Source organism: Bubalus bubalis, chromosome 3, assembly GCF_019923935.1.
Source record: "Bubalus bubalis isolate 160015118507 breed Murrah chromosome 3, NDDB_SH_1, whole genome shotgun sequence".
In the NCBI taxonomy this organism is placed as follows: domain Eukaryota; kingdom Metazoa; phylum Chordata; class Mammalia; order Artiodactyla; family Bovidae; genus Bubalus; species Bubalus bubalis.
In genome coordinates this window covers 25,673,086-25,692,343 of record NC_059159.1, presented here as the reverse complement: position 1 = coordinate 25,692,343, position 19,258 = coordinate 25,673,086, and the positions used below count along the sequence as shown (strand labels likewise).

The following is a 19,258-nucleotide window of genomic DNA, read 5'->3' as shown; positions in this document are numbered from 1 at the left end:
AAAATAATATTTACCTCACAGAGAAGTGATGCTGAACTAACTAGAAGAGTGTGTAAAAACCAGTCGTGGAGGGGAGTTTTAACTGGCTGCTGCTGCTGCTAAGTCACCTCAGTTGTGTCCGACTCTGTGTGACCCCATAGATGGCAGCCCACCAGGCTCCCCCGTCCCTGGGATTCTCCAGGCAAGAACACTGGAGTGGGTTGTCATTTCCTTCTCCAGTGCATGAAAGTGAAAAGTGAAAGTGAAGTCGCTCAGTCGTGTCTGACTCTTAGCGGCCCCATGGACTGCAGCCTACCAGGCTCCTCCGTCCATGGGATTTTCCAGGCAAGAGTACTGGAGTGGGGTGCCATTGGCATAGACATTCTTTTCCTATGCACTCCTTGGAGGCGGGCTCATGCTTTGATGCTGGAGGACACCGAGCAGCCCACTACTCCCTAAGGTTCCTCAAGGCACCTAGGTTTCTGTCCTCTTCTATATAATCTCAGATCCCCATGGAGGTCACAGCTACTAAGGGTGATTCCCGGTGACGGAAAGAGTGAGACCAACATTAAATGAAGTCATGTCAAGCTTTGTGCACTGTGCTGGATACACAGCATGAACGACTGTTGCCTTCTGCTCCCACCTTTCGCTTGAGAAGGAATAAGAAGAAAGTTGTTTTGGTCTTCTGAATGGAGAGGTACCTACCTGGGATGGGAATTGTGTGCAGGGGCATCACCTCCACCCCGTGGACCGGGTACCCAAAGGGGAGGTTGGCCTGAGCCAGCAGGGGCGGTGGGCGAGGCAGCCCTTCTCTGTAGGGAAACAAAACCATTAGCAGCTGCCTTGACACCTGTCCCTGGTTAGTTCTTAAAGTGATGTCTGTACCCAGAGCTTTGTGCTGCCAATGGGGAGGAATCATTCATAGATGGTCCCAATCGGCCCTCCATTCTCTCGCCCCTTTATTCCTGCTCCTCTCTCCAACCTCTAACTCTACAAAGAATTGAAGCAGATTACAACAAAGCACATTCAAAATCAAAACCACAACTAGCAGGACTTTCCTGGGGGTAAAGAATCTGCCTGTCAGTGCAGGGGGCTCGCATTTAACACCTGGTCCACATGCCATAGGGCAACTAAGCCCATGTGCCCCAACTACTGAGTTCACACTCCCTAGAGCCCATGCCACCGCAGTGAGAACCCCACGCACTGCATGTAGAGAGTAGCTCCCACTCACCGCAACTAGAGAAAAGCCCATGTAGCAATGAAGAACCAACACAGCCAAAACAAAACAAAACAAAACAAAACAAAACAAAAAACAGTGAAAGGGAATTCCTTGGTGGTCCACTAGTTAGCGCTCTCAAACTGCCGATGGTCTAGGTTCAACCCCTAGTTGGGGAACTAAAATTCCACACGCCACCAAGCATGGCAGAATAATAATACGATAGCACTCAGCATCTGCAGCTCTTACTGAGGCATCATCACCGATCCAATGAACACAAACTTGGGCAAGCTTCAGGAGATGGTGAGGGACAGGGAGGCCTGGCATGCTGCAGTCCATGGGGTCGCAAAGAGTCAGAAAGGACTGTGTGACTGAACAACAAAAATTACTGAGGCAGCAGGCATCCCAGGCAGTAAGAGTGGCACCACCAGGCTCCTTTCCTGGGAACTACACGCAGGATCTCAGCATCAAGCTACTGTAGCTTTGGCATCTGTGCTTTATCTCAATTTATTTTGTGCATTCCATTAGCAAGATGCGTCCAGAGGTAATTGTTTCTTCGCTTTACACCATTTCATTTTATGAAAAATTTCATAGAAACTGTCTACATTCAGAGAGCAAGGGAAACTTGTATATGTATAGAAGGATATTGTTGTTGTTTAGCCCCTAAGTCATGTCTGACTCCTTTGTGACTTCATGGACTGTAGCCCACCAGGCTCCTCTCTCCATGGGATTTCCCAAGCAAGAATACTGGAGTGGGCTGCCATTTCCTTCTCCAGGGGATCTTCCCAATCCATGGACAGAACCCGGGTCTCCTGCATTGCATGAGGATTCTTTATCGCTGAGTCAGCAAGGAAACACATCTGTATAGAGGGCTGTGTGTGTGTGTGTGTGTGTTAGGTCCTCAGTTGTGTCTGACTTTTTGCAACCCCAAGGACTGTAGCCAGCCAGGCTCCACTGTCCATGGCATTCTCCAGGCAAGAATATTGGAATGGTTCCCCATTTCCTTCTCCAAGGGACCTTCCCAACCCAAGGATCAAACCCAGATCTCCTGCATTGCAGGCTGATTCTTTACCGTCTGAGCCACCAGGGAAGACTCCTGAGAAACCAGGGCAGCCCATATAGAATGTTACCTTTGGTATAAAAGAAATATTCTCAACCACAAATAGATTAAGAAAGGAGGAAGTAGTAGTAGAATTAGTAGTAAATAGAAAGAAAACTAAACAAATGAAAGAATGAGACAGTTAATTCCGGGCAAACCGAAGCATTACATACAAAAGGAAATGTAAGAAAGGAAATGTAATTATAGTACAACAACCTCAGATAAGCAGATGATACCACTATAAAGGCAGAAAGTGAAGAGAAACTACAGACTCTCTTGATGAAGGTGAAAGATCAGAAGAGTGAAAAAGCTGGCTTAAAGCTTAACATTCAATCCCTTGAAGGAGCGCATGGCAACTCACTCCAGTATTCTTGCCTGGAGAATCCCCATGGACAGAGGAGCTGGGTGGGCTACAGTCCATGGGGTCACAAAGAGTCAGACATGACTGAGTGACTAAGCGCACGTGTGCACGCGTACACACACACACACTTTTTCCTGTAGTCATGTACAGATGTGAGAGTTCAACCATAAAGAAGGCTGAGAGCTGAAGAATTGATTCTTTCAAACTGTGGTGCTGGAGAAGACTGTTGAGAATCTCTTGGACTGCAAGGATGAAATCAAACCAGTCCATCCTAAAGGAAATCAACCCTGAATATTCATTGGAAGGAGTGATGCTGAAGCTCCAATACTTTGGTCATCTGATGTGAGGAGCTGACTCACTGGAAAAGACCTTGATGCTGGGAAAGATTGAAGGCAGGAGGAGAAGGGGATGACAGAGGATGAGATGGTTAGACAGCATCACCGACTCGACAGACGCAAATCTAAGCAAACTCTAGGAGATAGTAAAGGACAGGAGAGCAGTCCACGGGGTCACAAAGAGTCTGACATGACTTAGCGACTGAACAATAAACAACAACATATGGCTTAACTGGGAGGCACAGTCATTCAGTCATAAAATGGAAATATTAAATGTTGAATTAACCGAAAATTACGCAGAGTGTGAAAGTGTACAAGAGGAGAAATCAAGAACTGAACTATGTTCATCTACTATAACAAGTAAAATGGATAATGTCTAATGTTGAGAAATTTGGAGTTAACGGTATAAGCATTTTACTTAGAAATATGGTGGTAATTCCAGAGGAAACAGCTCGAAATGTTAGATGAGGATAGTGGCCTCTGAGGAGTAGGACTGGGAGTAGGGAGCGGGGTTAGGCCTTTTAGTATCATTTGCCTTGAAACAGTGTACACATAGTATTTGACTTTTTTTAAATGCTTTTAAATTAAAAAAAAAAAAAAAAGGAAAAGAAAAGAACAGGAGACTCCATACTAGCAGTAAAAGCTAGTAGAGTGTGAGAAAACTGGGGAACCCACTTCTTGTTCTCACTCTGTCAGACCACACTCTATGACCCTAATTTCATCAAAGACTGCACAGAGGGGAATATGACTGGCAATTATTTGACCACATCCTGAAATGTCTGGGTATTTTTCAAAAACAGAACAGGGACTTAGCTGGTGGTCCAGTGGCTAAGACTCCTCATTACCAATGCAGGCAAGGGGTCTGGGTTTGATGCCTGGTCGGAGAAGGCAATGGCAACCCTCTCCAGTACTCTTGCCTGGAAAATCCCATGGAGCCTGGTAGGCTGCAGTCCATGGGGTCGCGAAGAGTCAGACACGACTGAGAGACTTCACTTTCACTTTTCACTTTCATGCATTGGAGAAGGAAATGGCAACCCACTCCAGTGTTCTTGCCTGGAGAATCCCAGGGACAGGGGAGCCCGGTGGGCTGCCGTCTATGGGGTTGCACAGAGTCAGACACGACTGAAGCGACGCAGCAGCAGCAGCAGCAGGGAATGCTGCTACTAAAAAAAAAAAAAAAGAATCCCACATGTGGCAACTAAGACTCCACTCAGCCAAATAAATAAATACAAATATTAAAAATAAAATAAAAATAAATAAAGCAGAACAAAGAACTTGAGTTCTCCAGGAAGCAGACGCCGAACAGCTTTTGAGGACATAGTGTTATTGGGTGACAATTCTAAGAAGCGTAGGCAGAGGCAGGGTGAGGGGAGGAAGCCCACAAGGGTGAACTATGAGCTCATGGGGCTGCTGCGGGCAGTTGGGTTCAGTCCTGAACAGAACCTGTCTCAGAGTTCTCCTAACCACGAATGAGACAGCTGGGGTATTTATCCACTAACTCCTGCTGCTGCTGCTAAGTCGCTTCAGTCATGTCCAACTCTGTGCGACCCCATAGACGGCAGCCCACCAGGCTCCCCCGTCCCTGGGATTCTCCAGGCAAGAACACTGGAGTGGGTTGCCATTTCCTTCTCCAATGCATGAAAGTGAAAAGTGAAAGTGAAGTTGCTCAGTCGTGACTGACTCTTAGCGACCCCATGGACTGCAGCCTACCAGGCTCCTGTGTCCATGGGATTTTCCAGGCAAGAGTACTGGAGTGGGGTGTCACTAACTTCTACCCACCATCAACTGAGGGCCACCCCCAGAGCTGTTCATTCCCAACCTCTGCCCATTTTTGGCCTGCCCCAGGAGGCCAGCACGCTTCCACAGCAGAGTGGGTCTCAGTGGGAGGGTGCAGGTGTGTGAGGTAAAGAACTGTCGGTGTGGAAGGGAAGGTCCATGAGGGCAGAGAGGATGTGCAGGGGATATAGGGGGAGTGCTGACGCTCCCTGCCTCAGGACTGGAAGGAGCAGAACCTGCCTTTCCTTTGTCCAGGGCTGAAGTTTCTCAGGAAGGGGCTGGGATGCACTGGACTGTGTGTCTTGGAGGCAAGAGGGAAAAGGGGATAGAATTGAGGGGACAGAGGGAGCTGAGTGAGAGGGACCGTCCACATGAAACATCCTCCCTTCTCAGGCCCAGAATGGGAACACCCTTCCCTTGTATGGTATGAGGGAACATGTAGATAGGCCTACTACTTCTTTTTTTCCCACACTGCTGCTCTTTCAAGCTCCTTTCTTCATTGTTACCTGGTGTGTATTTCGTGAAGTGAAGACAGGACCATCAGCAGACAGGGGTCTTCTGTTGCTGTTGTTGTTTTCAGTCACTCAGTTGTGTCTGACTCTTTGCGACGCCATGGACTGCATCATTTCCCGGAGCTTGCTCACACTCATGTCCATCGAGTTGGTGATGCCATCCAATCATCTCACCCTCTGTTATGCCCTTCTCCTCCTGCTTCAATCTCTCCCAGCATCAAGGTCTTTTCCAATGAGTCAGCTCTTCGCATCAGGTGGCCGAAGTATTGGAGCTTCAGCTTCAGCATCAGTCCTTCCAATGAATATTCAGGACTGATTTCCTTTAGGATGGATTGGTTAGATCTTCTTGCAGTCCAAGGGACTCTCAAGAGTCTTCTCCACACCACAGTTCAAAAGCATCAATTCTTTGGTGCTCAGCTTTCTTTATAGTCCAACTCTCACATCCATACATGACTGCTGGAAAAACCATAGCTTTGACTAAACAGACCTTTGTTGGCAAAGTGATGTCTCTGCTTTTTAATATGCTGTCTAGGTTGGTCATAACTTTTCTTCCAAGGAGCAAGCATCTTTTAATTTCATGGCTGCAATCACTATCTGCAGTGATTTTGGAGCCCAAGAAAAGAAAGTCTGTCACTGTTTCCATTGTTTCCCCATCTATTTGCCATTAAGTGATGGGACTAGATGCTATGATCTTAGTTTTTTGAATGTTAAGTTTTAAAGCAACTTTTTCTCTCTTCTCTTTCACCTTCATCAAGAGGCTCTTTAATTCCTCCTGGCTTTCTGCCATTAGGGTGGTGTCATATGCCTATCTGAGGTTATTGGTACTTCTCCCAGCAATCTTGATTTCAGCTTGTGCTTCATTTTGCATGATATACTCTGCCTATAAGTTAAATAAACAGGGTGGTAATATACGGCCTTGACATACTCCTTTCCCAATTTGGAACCAATCCATTGTTCCATGTCCGGTTCTAATTGTTGCTTCTTGGCCTGCATACAAGTTTCTTGGGAAGCAGGCAAGGTGGTGTGGTATTCCCATCTCTTTCAGAATTTTCCACAGTTTGTTGTGATCCACACAGTCAAAGGCTTTAGTATACTCAATGAAGCAGAAGTAGATGTTTTTCTGGAATTCTCTTGCTTTTTCTATGATCCAACAGATATTGGCAATTTGATGTCTGGTTCTCCTGCCTTTTCTAAATTCAGTTTGTACATCTGGTAGTTCTCAGTTCACATACTGTTGAAGCCTAGCTTGAAGAATTTTGAACATTACTTTGCTAGCATGTGAAATGCGTGCAGTTGTACGGTAATTTAAACATTCTTTGACATTGCCCTTATTTGGGACTGGAATGAAAACTGACCTTTTCCAGTCCTGTGGCCACTGCTGAGTTTTCCAAATTTGCTGGCACACTGAGTGCAGCACTTTCAAAGCATCATCTTTTAGGATTTGAAATAGCTCAACTGGAATTCCATCACCTCCATTAGCTTTGTTTGTAGTGATGCTTCCTAAGGCCCACTTGACTTCACACTCTCAAGGTGTCTGACTCTAGGTAAGTGATCACACCATCGTGGTTATCTAGGTCATGAAGATCTTTTTTGTATATTTCTTCTGTGTGTTCTTGCCACCTCTTCTTAATATCTTCTGCTTCTGTTAGGTCCATACCCATTTCTGTCCTTTATTGTGCCCATCTTTGCATGAAATGTTCCTTTGGTATCTCTAATTTTCTTGAAGGGATCTCTAGTCTTTCCCATTCTATTGTTTTTCTCTATTTCTTTGCATTGTTCACTTAAGAAGGCTTTCTTATCTCTCCTTGCTATTCTTTAGAACTGTGCATTCAGATGGGTGTATCTTTTCTTTTCTCCTTTGCCTTTCACTTCTCATCTTTTCTTAGCTATTTGTAAGGCCTTCTCAGACAACCATTTTGCCTTTTTGCATTTCTTTTTTCTTGGAGATGATTTTGATCACTGCCTCCTGTACAGCGTTGTGAAACTCCATCCACAGTTCTTCAGGCACCCTGTCAGATCTAATCCCTTGAATCTGTCACTTCCACTGCATAATTGTAAGGGATTTGATTTAGGTCATATCTGAACAGGGCTAGTGGTTTTCCCTACTTTCTTCTATTGAAGTCTGAATTTTGCAATAAGGAGTTCATGATCTGAGCTACATCTTCAACTCTGTTAGTCTTTGCCCTGGTTCATTTTGTACGCCAAAGCCAAACCTGCCTGTTACTCTAGATATCTGTTGACTTTGCCTGTTATCCAGGTATCCTACTTTCAAATTCCAGTCCCCTATGATGAAAAGGACATTTTTGGGGGGTGTTAATTCTAGAAGGTCTTGTAGGTCTTCATAGAACTGTTTAACTTCAGCTTCTTCAGCATTAGTGGTTGGGGCATAGACTTGGATTGCTGTGATATTGATTGGTTTGCCTTGGAAACAAACAGAGATCATTCTCTCATTTTTGAGATGGCAACCAAGTACTACATTTCTCTTTTGTTGTCTATGAGAGCTACTCCATTTCTTTTAAGGGATTCTTGCCCACGGTAGTAGATATAATGGTCATCTGAATTATTTTCGCCCATTCCTGTCCATTTTAGTTCACTGATTGCTAAAATGTCAATGTTCACTCTTGCTATCTCCTGTTTGACTACGTCCAGTTTACCTTGATTCATGGACCTAACGTTCCAGGTTCCTATGCAATATTGTTCTTTATAGCAATTGGACTTTACTTTCACCACTAGTTATATCCACAACTGGGACTGTTTCTGCTTTGGCTCAGCCTCTTCATTCCTTCTGGAGCCATTTCTCTGCTCTTTTCCAGTAGCATATTGGACACCTACCAACCTGGGGGGTTCATCTTTCAGTGTCATATCTTTTTGCCTTTTCATACTGTTCATGGGGTTCTCAAGGCACGAATGCTAAAATGTCTTACCTTTCCCTTCTCCAGTGGACCACATTTTGTCGGAACTCTCCACCATGACCCATCCATCTTGGGTGACCCTGCACGGCGTGGCTCATAGTTTCACTGAGTTAGGCAACGCTGTGATCCGTGTGACCAGTTTGGTTAGTCTTCTGGTGAGATAGCCAAATTTCTAGGTTGAATACCTGCTAGTTACCCCTTGATGGTGTCAGCTTTGCCTGAAGACTTTCTTCTGTCATGGCCACCAGGCAAGTACAGCAGTTCCAGGCATAAATTCCAACAACACCCAGAGTAAGAACGTTTATTTATCCTTTCCATCCCAGGGTCGGGAAGATCCCTCGGAGGAGGAAATGGCAACCTGCTCAGGCCTGGAGAACTTCATGAACAGAGGTGCCTGGTTGGCTACAGTCCACAGGGTCCCAAAAAAACCACCTGCCAATGCAGGGGGACACATTTTCCATCCCTGATCCGGGAAAATCCCACATGCCTTGGAGCAACTAAGCCCCTGTGCCGCAACTACTGAGCCCACGCACCTAGAGCCTGCGCTTCACAACAAGAAAAACCACGATGAAAAGCCTGTGCACTGCAACTAGAGAGCATATCCCCTGCCCTCGACAACCAGAGAAAGCCCACGTGCAGCCATGAAGACCCAGCACAGCCAAAATAAATAAGTTTTTTAAAAATTAAAAAAAAATCACAACTAATGAAAAAGAAAAAAATGATTAGGTCATATCAGTCAAGCCAGTTTTTTTTGGAAATACCAAAGTCACATCAAATTTCCTGGTAGCCAGGGTACAAAGTAATTGACAATCAATGTGCTGGATTTATTATCAAAAGGGCAAAGCAGATCAACTGAATGGGGTCAAATTTCCTGACACTGAACTACAAAATAAAATACGTAACAAACTTTATCTTGGAGTTGATGATGTCTCAATATGTTCAGAGCAAACACAATGACAATTTTCAGATGGTTTTGTTGTCAAGGACATAACACAACCTTCAGTCAAGGATATAGGACAACCCAGTGATATTGACTATTTGAGGGACTAAGGTAATACAGTTGAAATGGAGGCTTCAGGGATCCACTTAAACATGGAAATCATCGAGATTACCTGGAAGAAAGATTAGACTACTTAAGTATTTATGAGAACATGAAAAAGCCAAAATTTAAAAGGTGAAAGAGACAGAAATAGGTAATTAACAGAAGAAGAAATACAAATGGCCAGTAAATATATGGAACACATTCAGCTTCAATATTAGTCACGGAAATGAAACTTGAAGAAAACAACAAGGCAGGCTCCCCTGGTGGTGCAGTAGATAAGAATCTGCCGACCAACACAGGGAACAGAAGGTCCATCCCCGGTCTGGGAAGATTCCACATGCTGCGGGGCAACTGAACCTGTGAGCCGCAACTGCTGAACCTGTCTGAACCTGCATGTCACAACTACGCAACATGAGAAGCCACCCGTGCATTGCAACAAAGAGTAGCCCGCACTAGCCGTAACTAGAGAAAACCCCACACAAAGCAACAAAGTCCCAGCACAGCCCTAAATTAATTAATTAAAAAAAAGAGGACTTCCCTGATGGTCCAGTGGTTAAGAATCTGCAGAGGATATGGGTTCAATCCCTAGTCAGGGAACTAAGAACCCATGCCGTGGGGTAACTAAACTCGAAAGCAGCAACTACTGAGCAGGCACATTATGGAGATGGTGAGTCAAATGAATAAATAAAACCCAGCACCTTTTCCTTGAAGTTTTAAAATTTGATAATAACGAGTGTTGATTAGGTAGAGGGTATATATATAAACAGGCATCACAGGTGGCGCTAGTGGTAAAGAACCCGCCTGCCAATGCATGAGACTTAAGAGACATGGGTTCCATCCCTGGGCTGGGAAGATCCCCCGAAGGAGGGAATGGCAACCCACTCCAGTATTCTTGCCTAGAGAATCCTATGGACAGAGGTGCCTAGTGGGCTACAGTCCATAGGGTCGCAAAGAGTCAGACATGACTGAAGCAACTTAGCCCGCAAGCATATATATAAATAAGGCACTACATTTACCGACTCTTCATGAAAGTGTCAATTAATGTAGGTCCTCTTGAAGGCAATCTGGCCATATTTACTAAAAGCAGAAATCAGCATATCCTGTGGTCGAGCAATTCAGATGCTATAGGTAGGGGGAGAAACCTGCAGTTGTCAACAATAGGACATGCATATAAGGAGGTTTGTTTCAGCACTGTCTGAAATGAACATCCTTATACACATCTTAATAAATGAAGGAAAGAATGGAAGTGCAATGTAATATTATAAATTATGAAATTGTAATCATAAAAATTTTATAAAAATCGGAGTCTCTTTCAATAGGGGAATGGCTTAATAAAATTCAATGCATTCATACTCATAGCTGTATAGCAATTAAAAAGAACAAACTAGATGTATAGATAACTCTTAAAAACATATCAGAGTCTCCTGGTGCTTCTCCCTTCCTCTTTTGTGAAGCAGCAACAGGAGACTCAGAGCTGACCCACAAAAATCCCAAGGAAGGAGTCAAAACTGAGAACTGGCAATCACAGGGTTTGAAGGCGGCGGGCCGTTTGAGATGAAGAGGCACACACCACTCAGCAAACCAGTGGAAGTTTATGTGACTGGCAGGGTTTGCCCACGAGGCAGATCAGACTCTGATTTGATGGGCAGCCAATCAATGAGAAAGACACACACAGCTGGACATAGAGGCTGGAGATGCCACTGAAGCGTCCCAGTAGCAGACAGGGGCTGTCCACTAGAAAGGAAACCTGCTGCTTTGTTCCTCCAGACCAAGGAGCCATTGCAGAAATCAGAAAAACTCCAATTTGGTTCTATCACCTCCTGATCACTACAGTATTGTTTTCTTTATTCTTTCATTTTCCCCTTCCCCATTCCTCGTGTGTGTGGACATGCATATTTATTTGTTTGCTTGTTTGTTTATTGTTGAAATGAGGGGATTGTGGGATCTTAGTTCCCCTACCAGAGATGGCACCTAGGCCACTTTAGTGGAAGTATGAAGCCCTAACCACTGGACCACCCAAGGAATTCCCCCGTGTTGAATTTTTTAAACTAAATAGCCAATAGTATGTTTTGATCAACATCAAATGGAGATGGGATGGGGGAATACTGGTTATGTGAAAATATCCCTTTCTCCATTAGCAACAGGCTCACTCAGCTCTTGTCTTTATATTCAGTACACTATTTTGCTTTTGAAGTTTAACACAAGATAAAAGTCGTTGCATACTTTGATCTATTGGAGAATTTTATTTGTTAAATTTCATTGATTTGGTTGCGTCAGGTCTTAGTTTGTCATGCAGGATCTTTGTTGTGGCGCATGAACAGGGACTCTCTAGTTGCGGTGCACGGCTCAGTAGTTGCGGCAAGCGAGCTTAGCTTCTCTGCAGCATGTACGATCTTAGTTCCCTCACCAGGGATTAAACTCATGTCCCCTGCATTGCAAGGTGGATTCTTAACTACTGGACCACCAGGGAAGTCCCTCTGTTGGAGAATTTTAATGTTTTTCATTTATCATCGTAAAACCAAGGATAATTTTATAATTCTTTTACACACAGCTGTTACAGGTAGAGCAATCTGTATTTAAGGAAGGATGAATTACTAGAAAAGAAATGAATCTTGGATAGTTTCCCACCAAGTCAAACATCTTGTTGTTTGTTTTTATTTATTTATGGCTGTGCTGGGTCTTTGCTGCATTATGGCGCCTGGGCTTAGTTGCCCCGTGGCATGTGGAAGCTACCTAGACCAGGGATTGAATGCATGCCCCCTGCACTGGCAGACAGATTTTTAACCACTGGACCATCAGGGAAGTCAAAAAATCTTATCATTTAAATAAACTTCCTGTTTAAAATGGAAAAAAACTCATTGAAGGAAAAAGCAAATTTCAGAGTGATTTGTTCTTATGGTACTAATTACATTAAAAATATACAACTAAGCCCTAGAGCTGCAACTGATGAAGTCCGGGCACCTAGAGCCTGTGCTCTGCAACAAGAGAAGCCACTGCAGTGTGCCCACCGCAACCAAGAGTAGCCCCCACTCACTGCTACTAGCAAATCTGGAAAACTCAGCAGTGGCCACAGGACTGGAAAAGGTCAGTTTTCATTCCAATCCAAAGGCAATGCCAAAGCAAGTTCAAACTACAGCACAATTGCACTCATCTCACACATTAGCAGAGTAATGCTCAAAATTCTCCAAGCCAGGCTTCAACAGTACGTAAACAGAGAACTACCAGATGTTCAAGCTGGATTTAGAAAAGGCAGAAGAACCAGAGATTAAATTGTCAACATCCATTGGATCACAGAAAAAGCAAGGGAGTTCCAGAAAAACATCTACTTCTGCTTTATTAACTATGCCAAAGCTTTTGACTGTGTGGATCACAACAAACTGGAAAATTCTTCAAGAGATGGGAATATTAGACCACCTTACTTGCCTCCTGAGAAATCTGTATGCAGGTTAAGCAGCAATAGCTAGAACTGGACATGGAATGGACTGGTTCCAAATTGGGAAAGGAATACGTCAAGGATGTATATTGTCACCCTGATTATTCAATTTATATGCAGAGTACATCATGAGAAACACTGGTCTGGAAGCACAAGCTGGAATCAAGATTTCTGGGAGAAATATCAATAACCTCAGATATGCAGATGACACCACCCTTATGGCAGAAAGTGAAGAACTAAGGAGCCTCTTGATGAAAGTGAAAGAGGAGAGTGAAAAAGTTGGCTTACAACTCTACATGCAAGAAACGAAGATCATGGCATGTGGTCCCATCATTTCATGGCAAATAGATGGGGAAACAATGGAAACAGTGACAGACTTTCTTCTCTTGGGCTCCAAAATCACTGCAGATAGTGACTGCAGCCATGAAATTAAAAGATGCTTGCTCCTTGGAAGAAAAGTTATGACCAACCTAGACAGCATATTAAAAAGCAGAGACATTACTTTGCTGACAAAGGTCCATATAGTCAAAGCTATGGTTTTTCCAGTAGTCATGTATGCATGTTAAGAGTTGGACCATGAAGAAAGCTGAGCACTGAAGAATGATGCTTTTGAACTGTGGTGTTGGAGAAGACTCTTGAGAGTCCCTTGAACTGCTAGGAGATCTAACCAATCCATCCTAAAGGAAATCAGTCCTGAATATTCATTGGAAGAACTGATGCTGAAGCTGAAACTCCAATACTTTGGCCACCTGATGCGAAGAAATGACTCAATGGAAAAGACCTTAATGCTGGGAAAGATTGAAGGCAGGAGGAGAAGGGGATGACAGAGGATGAGATAGTTGGATGGCATCACTGACTCAGTGGACATGAGTTTGAGTAAGCTCTGGGAGCTGGTGATGGACAGGGAGGCCTGGCATGCTGCAGTCCATGTGGTTGCAGAGTCAGACAGGACTGAGCAACTGAACTGAAATGAACTGAACTGCAACTAGAGAAAGCCCGCACAAAGCGACAAAGATCCAGTGCAACTAAAAATAAAAAAATAAATATATATATATACAAAACCCCAGTAGTATATATTTATATATGTATGCACACACATAAGTATGTGATTATGTGTGCTTATCTGTGTAACGATATAAAAATTATATGGAATAACATCTTTTCTATTACCCAGCTCCCCCACAACACCCCCAGAAAAATCTCTACTTGCTGTTACCAAAGAGCTGTAGAGTCTGCTATTCCCCTCGGTGTGCTGGGACAGAAAGTCTTTGGGGAACCTGACCTTGGCCAGACAAGTTTGTACTTGCTGAGCTGAGAGAAACAGGTTTCTAGCCTGAAGATGACAAATGAAACTCAGAGGAAGAGAGTGTGTGAAACAGAGAATGTGGAAGCAATGTTTGTTAATTGGTGTGTTTTGCTACGAACAGGGCTAGGAGGATCTGGGTAGGCCCTTACAGTGTCTTTGTCCAGGCTCCCGGCCTGAGAGTTGGCTGGTCCCACTCAGCTGATATCTACTGGAATGCAGTACCCACATTCTGATAGCTTGGCTTACGCCTGTATTGACACATTAAAAACCCAGGGCTGAGTCCTATCCATCCCACAAGTTCCAGACCTGCCTCCTTCCAGCAAGAAGCCACTGGACTGTCAGCAGTGTGGAAAGGAACGGTGAGACAGCAAATGGAGTTTGTGCATCTGAGAGTAGTTTATCCAGAGTGTGATTACAACTGAGGTTGGGGGCGTGGGGAATCCCTCAGACTGGAGAGGGAAACGAGCCCTTGAAGGACTTGGGTGAGGAGAAGGACACCATTGGCCTTAAGCAGGATCTTTCTTTCTGAGGGGACTGAATAGCAGAAAACTTTTCCCAGAGTTGAGCCTCTTGCTGCTGCTGCTGCTGCTGCTGCTAAGTCGCTTCAGTCGTGTCCGACTCTGTGCGACCCCATAGACGGCAGCCCACCAGGCTCCCCCATCCCTGGGATTCTCCAGGCAAGAACACTGGCGTGGGTTGCCATTTCCTTCTCCAACGTATGAAAGTGAAAAGTGAAAGTGAAGTCGCTCAGTCGTGTCCGAGTTGGGCCTCTTGGATACCCCTAAATTGGTAGCCAGCATACCGGCCACTGAAGGCGGGTAACTCAGTGACTTGGCCCAGCCCACTGTCCATCAGGAAGCTTGGAAACTGTGTGTGAAAAGGGCTTGGGAGGCAAAATCACTTGCCCACCACAAAGGGACAGCGAGCCATTGATATTCATGTGTAACAGTGGTGTGGGAGAGCCAGCCTGCACCCACACAGTGCAGTCAACTGTTGAATTTTCAGGAATTTCGCAAGCCAGCTTTTAAACGCAGTCATTAACAAAAATTAAATTATGGGACACAGCTGAAAAGCAGTCAAAACTCACCACTTCCTAATTATTTTACTACATCTTCCTATTATCTCTGCTCTGGAGCTTATTTTCATCTATTGTATCTGAATGGTGGAGATATCTTATAACTGGAATCTAGTGATATCTTGTCCATGGCTTGAAATCAGCCACAGTGTGACTATTGAACCACAGAAATTAGCAAATGCTACAAGCTACTATCAAAAGCCCACTGTTAAACACCATCACCGTTCATCCTCCTCCCTTCAATATATATAAACATGTCTCCGCACACACACAATCACAGAAACACCCCCTCCTTGTTTAAACACAAATGTAACACACTGTACAAACCCTCTGCATCTTGCTTTTTTGACTAAATAAATGAAGGGAGCTCTTTCCCCTTTGTTATTTAATGCCTGAAGCTTCCTCCTCCAAATTACTTTTCTTCCCTCAAGGAATGAGCCACACCCAGAGCTCAGTCTGGAGTCACACATCACCCCTTGCCTCTTATTCATTCCTTCCTTGACTTGCCCAGCCTTGTGCTAAACCCAGGACAAAGATATCAGTAAAGTCACTTTCTGGGAAGGGTGAGAACCCAGAGCCAAACCCCAATAACTAGAACACAAGGTTATCAGTTCAGTAAAAGAGGGCAGGCCAGCTTGAATGTCACCTTCTTCCTGAATGTTCTTTTTTTAATTCTCAGACCTCCCTCCTAAACCCTACCACATCCCTCCCTCTGACTACTATTATCATTGAGCTGGGGATGGAACTCTTGAGTCCCATGCAATTTGCTGAAAACACTCCCCAGGCCACAGACTGCCCATGTGCACTCAATGCTGGGTTCCATGCACCCAGATAATGGCGGTGCAGGGAGGCTATAACTCAGAGAGTAGCCACTTGACCCCAGGGGAGGACACACTCTATACTCCTCTATAGTCCTATAAGCTCAGTGAGAGATGTTATTTAGACCAGACTGACCTTTGTGCCTGACTCAGTGCCTTGCCCTGCACTGAGTCTCCCCACCCAGCTACTTCCTTACTGGCCTTAGACCCAGTTCATGTCAGTTATCATTATCGGGTCATTTTTGTTCATACCTGGATTGCCAGGTATAATCCCAAGAGAGCTGGGCATTTCAAACAGGCGAAGGAGGGGAAGGTGAGAACACAGCCAGTCCTTGGCCATTCCTGTTTGGAATCTGTCTCTTCTGTGACTCCTTCTGCCCAGATTCCTCCAGATGAGCCCACACTCCCAACTAGTACCTCCTCTTATCCCTTCCTGTCCCCATCTTACTGGCTCCGATCTCTTCAAAGCTCCCTTTCTGCTCTCCCTTCCCCCACTATGCACTGTGCGCACCTGGGGCCCTCTCCTGAGGGCTCTGTGACTTCTCTCTCTCTCTGCAGCTCTGTGCCATCCCAGACAGAGATGGAGCCGTCTTACGTGTTTCCCCTCCCACCATCCGCTAACAGATGCCTAATAGCCCTGCTCTGTGCCAGGAGCTAACAGTCCCTGAGCACAGGGACCTCACAGACAGTGACAAACAGAGACCAGGAGGCAAATAGCAGGCTTTCCCGGCAGGAGGCAGGCAGAGGGTATTACAGGGGCCCAGGGCCAGGGTACACATTCTGCATGTGCCAGAGCTTACCATGTCATAGGTTTATTTACATCTTTTTCTTATCTCCTTTACTACCCTATAATTTCACTGAGGTTGTTCAGGCCTTTCATGGATCACCTTCAGTCAGTTCAGTTCAGTCGCTCAGTCGTGTCCGACTCTTTGCGACCCCATGAATCGCAGCACGCCAGGCCTCCCCCTGTCCATCACCAACTCCTGGAGTTCACTCAGACTCACGTCCATCGAGTCAGTGATGCCATCCAGCCATCTCATCCTCTGTCGTCCCCTTCTCCTGCCCCCAATCCCTCCCAGCATCAGAGCCTTTTCCAATGAGTCAACTCTTCACATGAGGTGGCCAAAGTACTGGAGTTTCAGCTTTAGCATCATTCCCTCCAAAGAAATCCCAGGGCTGATCTCCTTCAGAATGGACTGGTTGGATCTCCTCGCAGTCCAAGGGACTCTCAAGAGTCTTCTCCAACACCACAGTTCAAAAGCATCAATTCTTCAGCGCTAAACGTCAACCTGAGGCGCTATCACCATTCCACCCTGTACCTATGGCCCCCACAGAGGAAGTTAAACTGCTTGCCCAAGGTCGCCTATCTGAGACATGGAGGATGCAGTCGGTCTGCCTCCCTTGGCAGCAGGTTAACCACTGAGCCCCACGCTCCCCGCACAGCCATGGGGGCCCAGGGCTCAAACCCCAGCCAGGATCCCCTGCACGCTGCACTGGCTTCCTGACCACCAACACTCCCTTCTGCTGCTCTTCCGTCTTCGGGGGAGTCTTCCATTTGTATGGAGTCTGGGGTAGCGGCTCGTTCTTGAAATCAAACCTGCAAGAGCGAGAGTCCCTTTTTCCCTTCCTTAATTCAAGACTTAGGCTCAGTCAACTGAGCAGTAAAGCCTGGGGACTGGTCATCAAAGCGGCACATACAATTGCCGCAGCAGTAGAAAATGTTTAGCTTCTTCCCAGCACCTCAACTGATGCCCCTGCCTTCCCTTTACCTTCCCTCCAGCTTATCCTCCACAGAAAAGCCACAGTGGTATTTTACATATGAAAGTATCGCATAGAATGGGCTGCTGGTGGTAAAGAACCTACCAACACAGGAGATGTAAGAGACACAGGTTCAATCCCTGGGTCAGGAAGATCCCCTGGAGGAGGGCATGGCAACCCACTCCAGTATTCTTGCCTGGAGAATCCCATGGACAGTGGAGCCTAGCAGGCTACAGTCCATGGGGTCGCAAAGAGTCGGACACAACTGAAGCAACTTAGCATGCACCTGTCTCATAGAATAAGTTGCCAATTTTAAAAACTGTTCAAGGATTTCCCTGGTGGTACAGTGGTTAGGAATCCACCTGCCAATGCAGGGGACACAGGTTGGATCTCTGGTCCGGGAAGATTCCACACGCAGCAGTGCAACTAACCCTGTACACAACTACTGAGCCTGCGAGTTGCAACTACTGACGCCCGTGTGCTCTGAAGCCCGCGCTCCGCAACGAGAAGGCACTGCAAGGAGAAGTCAGAGCAACTAGTAACATCTGCTCACCGAAGACAGAGAATGCCTACACGCAGCAAGAAGGCCCAGTGCAGCCAAAATAAATTACAAACAAATCAAGAAAAACTGTTCAATGCTTTGCATTACCCAGAAAGCAAAATGCACCTGCTGGCTTACCATGGCTGTCACCTCTCTGGGCTCATGCCTCAAGCCTCCCCTTGACACGCTAGGCCACATCGGTCCTGGCCTGCTTTCCTGTCATGCAGCCATCAGGAAAGGCCTGTTTTCCTGTCATGTAACCCACTCTGGCTTTGGACATTGTTAATTCTTCCTTCTGGAATGCTCTTTCATGGGGGATCGTGATAGACAATAAGTAACCTTCTTTCATTGTCCCATTAAACTTTATGCCATCGACCATGATATTTTAATTAACCTCCCATAGCACTGGTAACAATCTACTATTTCGGTTATTTATGTGTTTTGTTTCTTTTTGGATAAACTGCACGGCATGTAGGATGTGGTCTTAGTTCCCAAACCAGGGGTCACACATGTGCCCCCTAAAGTGGAACCGTGGAGTTTTAATCACTGGATCATCAAGGAAGTCCCTCTTACTCTATCCTGTAGAAGAACTATAAGAATGATAATGTTAATAATAAACCAAGCAAAACAGTAGGTAATATTTTCGCAGTGCTTTTGTATGTCAGGCCCTGTATGAGTTGCTAGCTCTTTGCATGTTTTCTTACAAATAACCTATTACAGTAATAAACTGTTATTACTGTAATAAGCTGTTACTACTGTAATACACTGTTAGTTTTTCATATGAAGATAGGGAAGTCTGTGACGTTAAGCAACTTGCCATCCGTTATTACTGTAATAAGCTGTTACTGCTGTACTGTAATACACTGTTAGTTTTTCATATGAAGATAGGGAAGTCTGTGACGTTAAGCAACTTGCCATCCAGCCTGTTCCAGAATTCAAGTCCTTAAATGGTATTATTTATTACAGTACGCTTTCCACTGTAACTCATAAATGATTCCTAGGGGGGAAAAAGGGAAACCCTGCCCAGCCATTCTGTGCTCCCCTGGGTCTTGATTCCCCAACCTGGTCATCCTACCACCTATGGATATGGGAAAG

The 19,258-nt window shown here is 45.3% G+C and overlaps 1 protein-coding gene across 1 annotated transcript in view; it reads right to left on the bottom strand.

Moving 5' to 3' along the window:
• The window catches only part of B4GALNT2 (beta-1,4-N-acetyl-galactosaminyltransferase 2), a 74,830-nt gene that overhangs the window by 17,813 nt on the left and 37,759 nt on the right, over positions 1–19,258 (bottom strand). Inside the window, exon 4 of the mRNA XM_025280303.3 lies at positions 685–791. Within this exon, the coding sequence (XP_025136088.1) occupies positions 685–791 (107 nt within the window). The remainder of the gene's footprint in view (positions 1–684; positions 792–19,258) is intronic.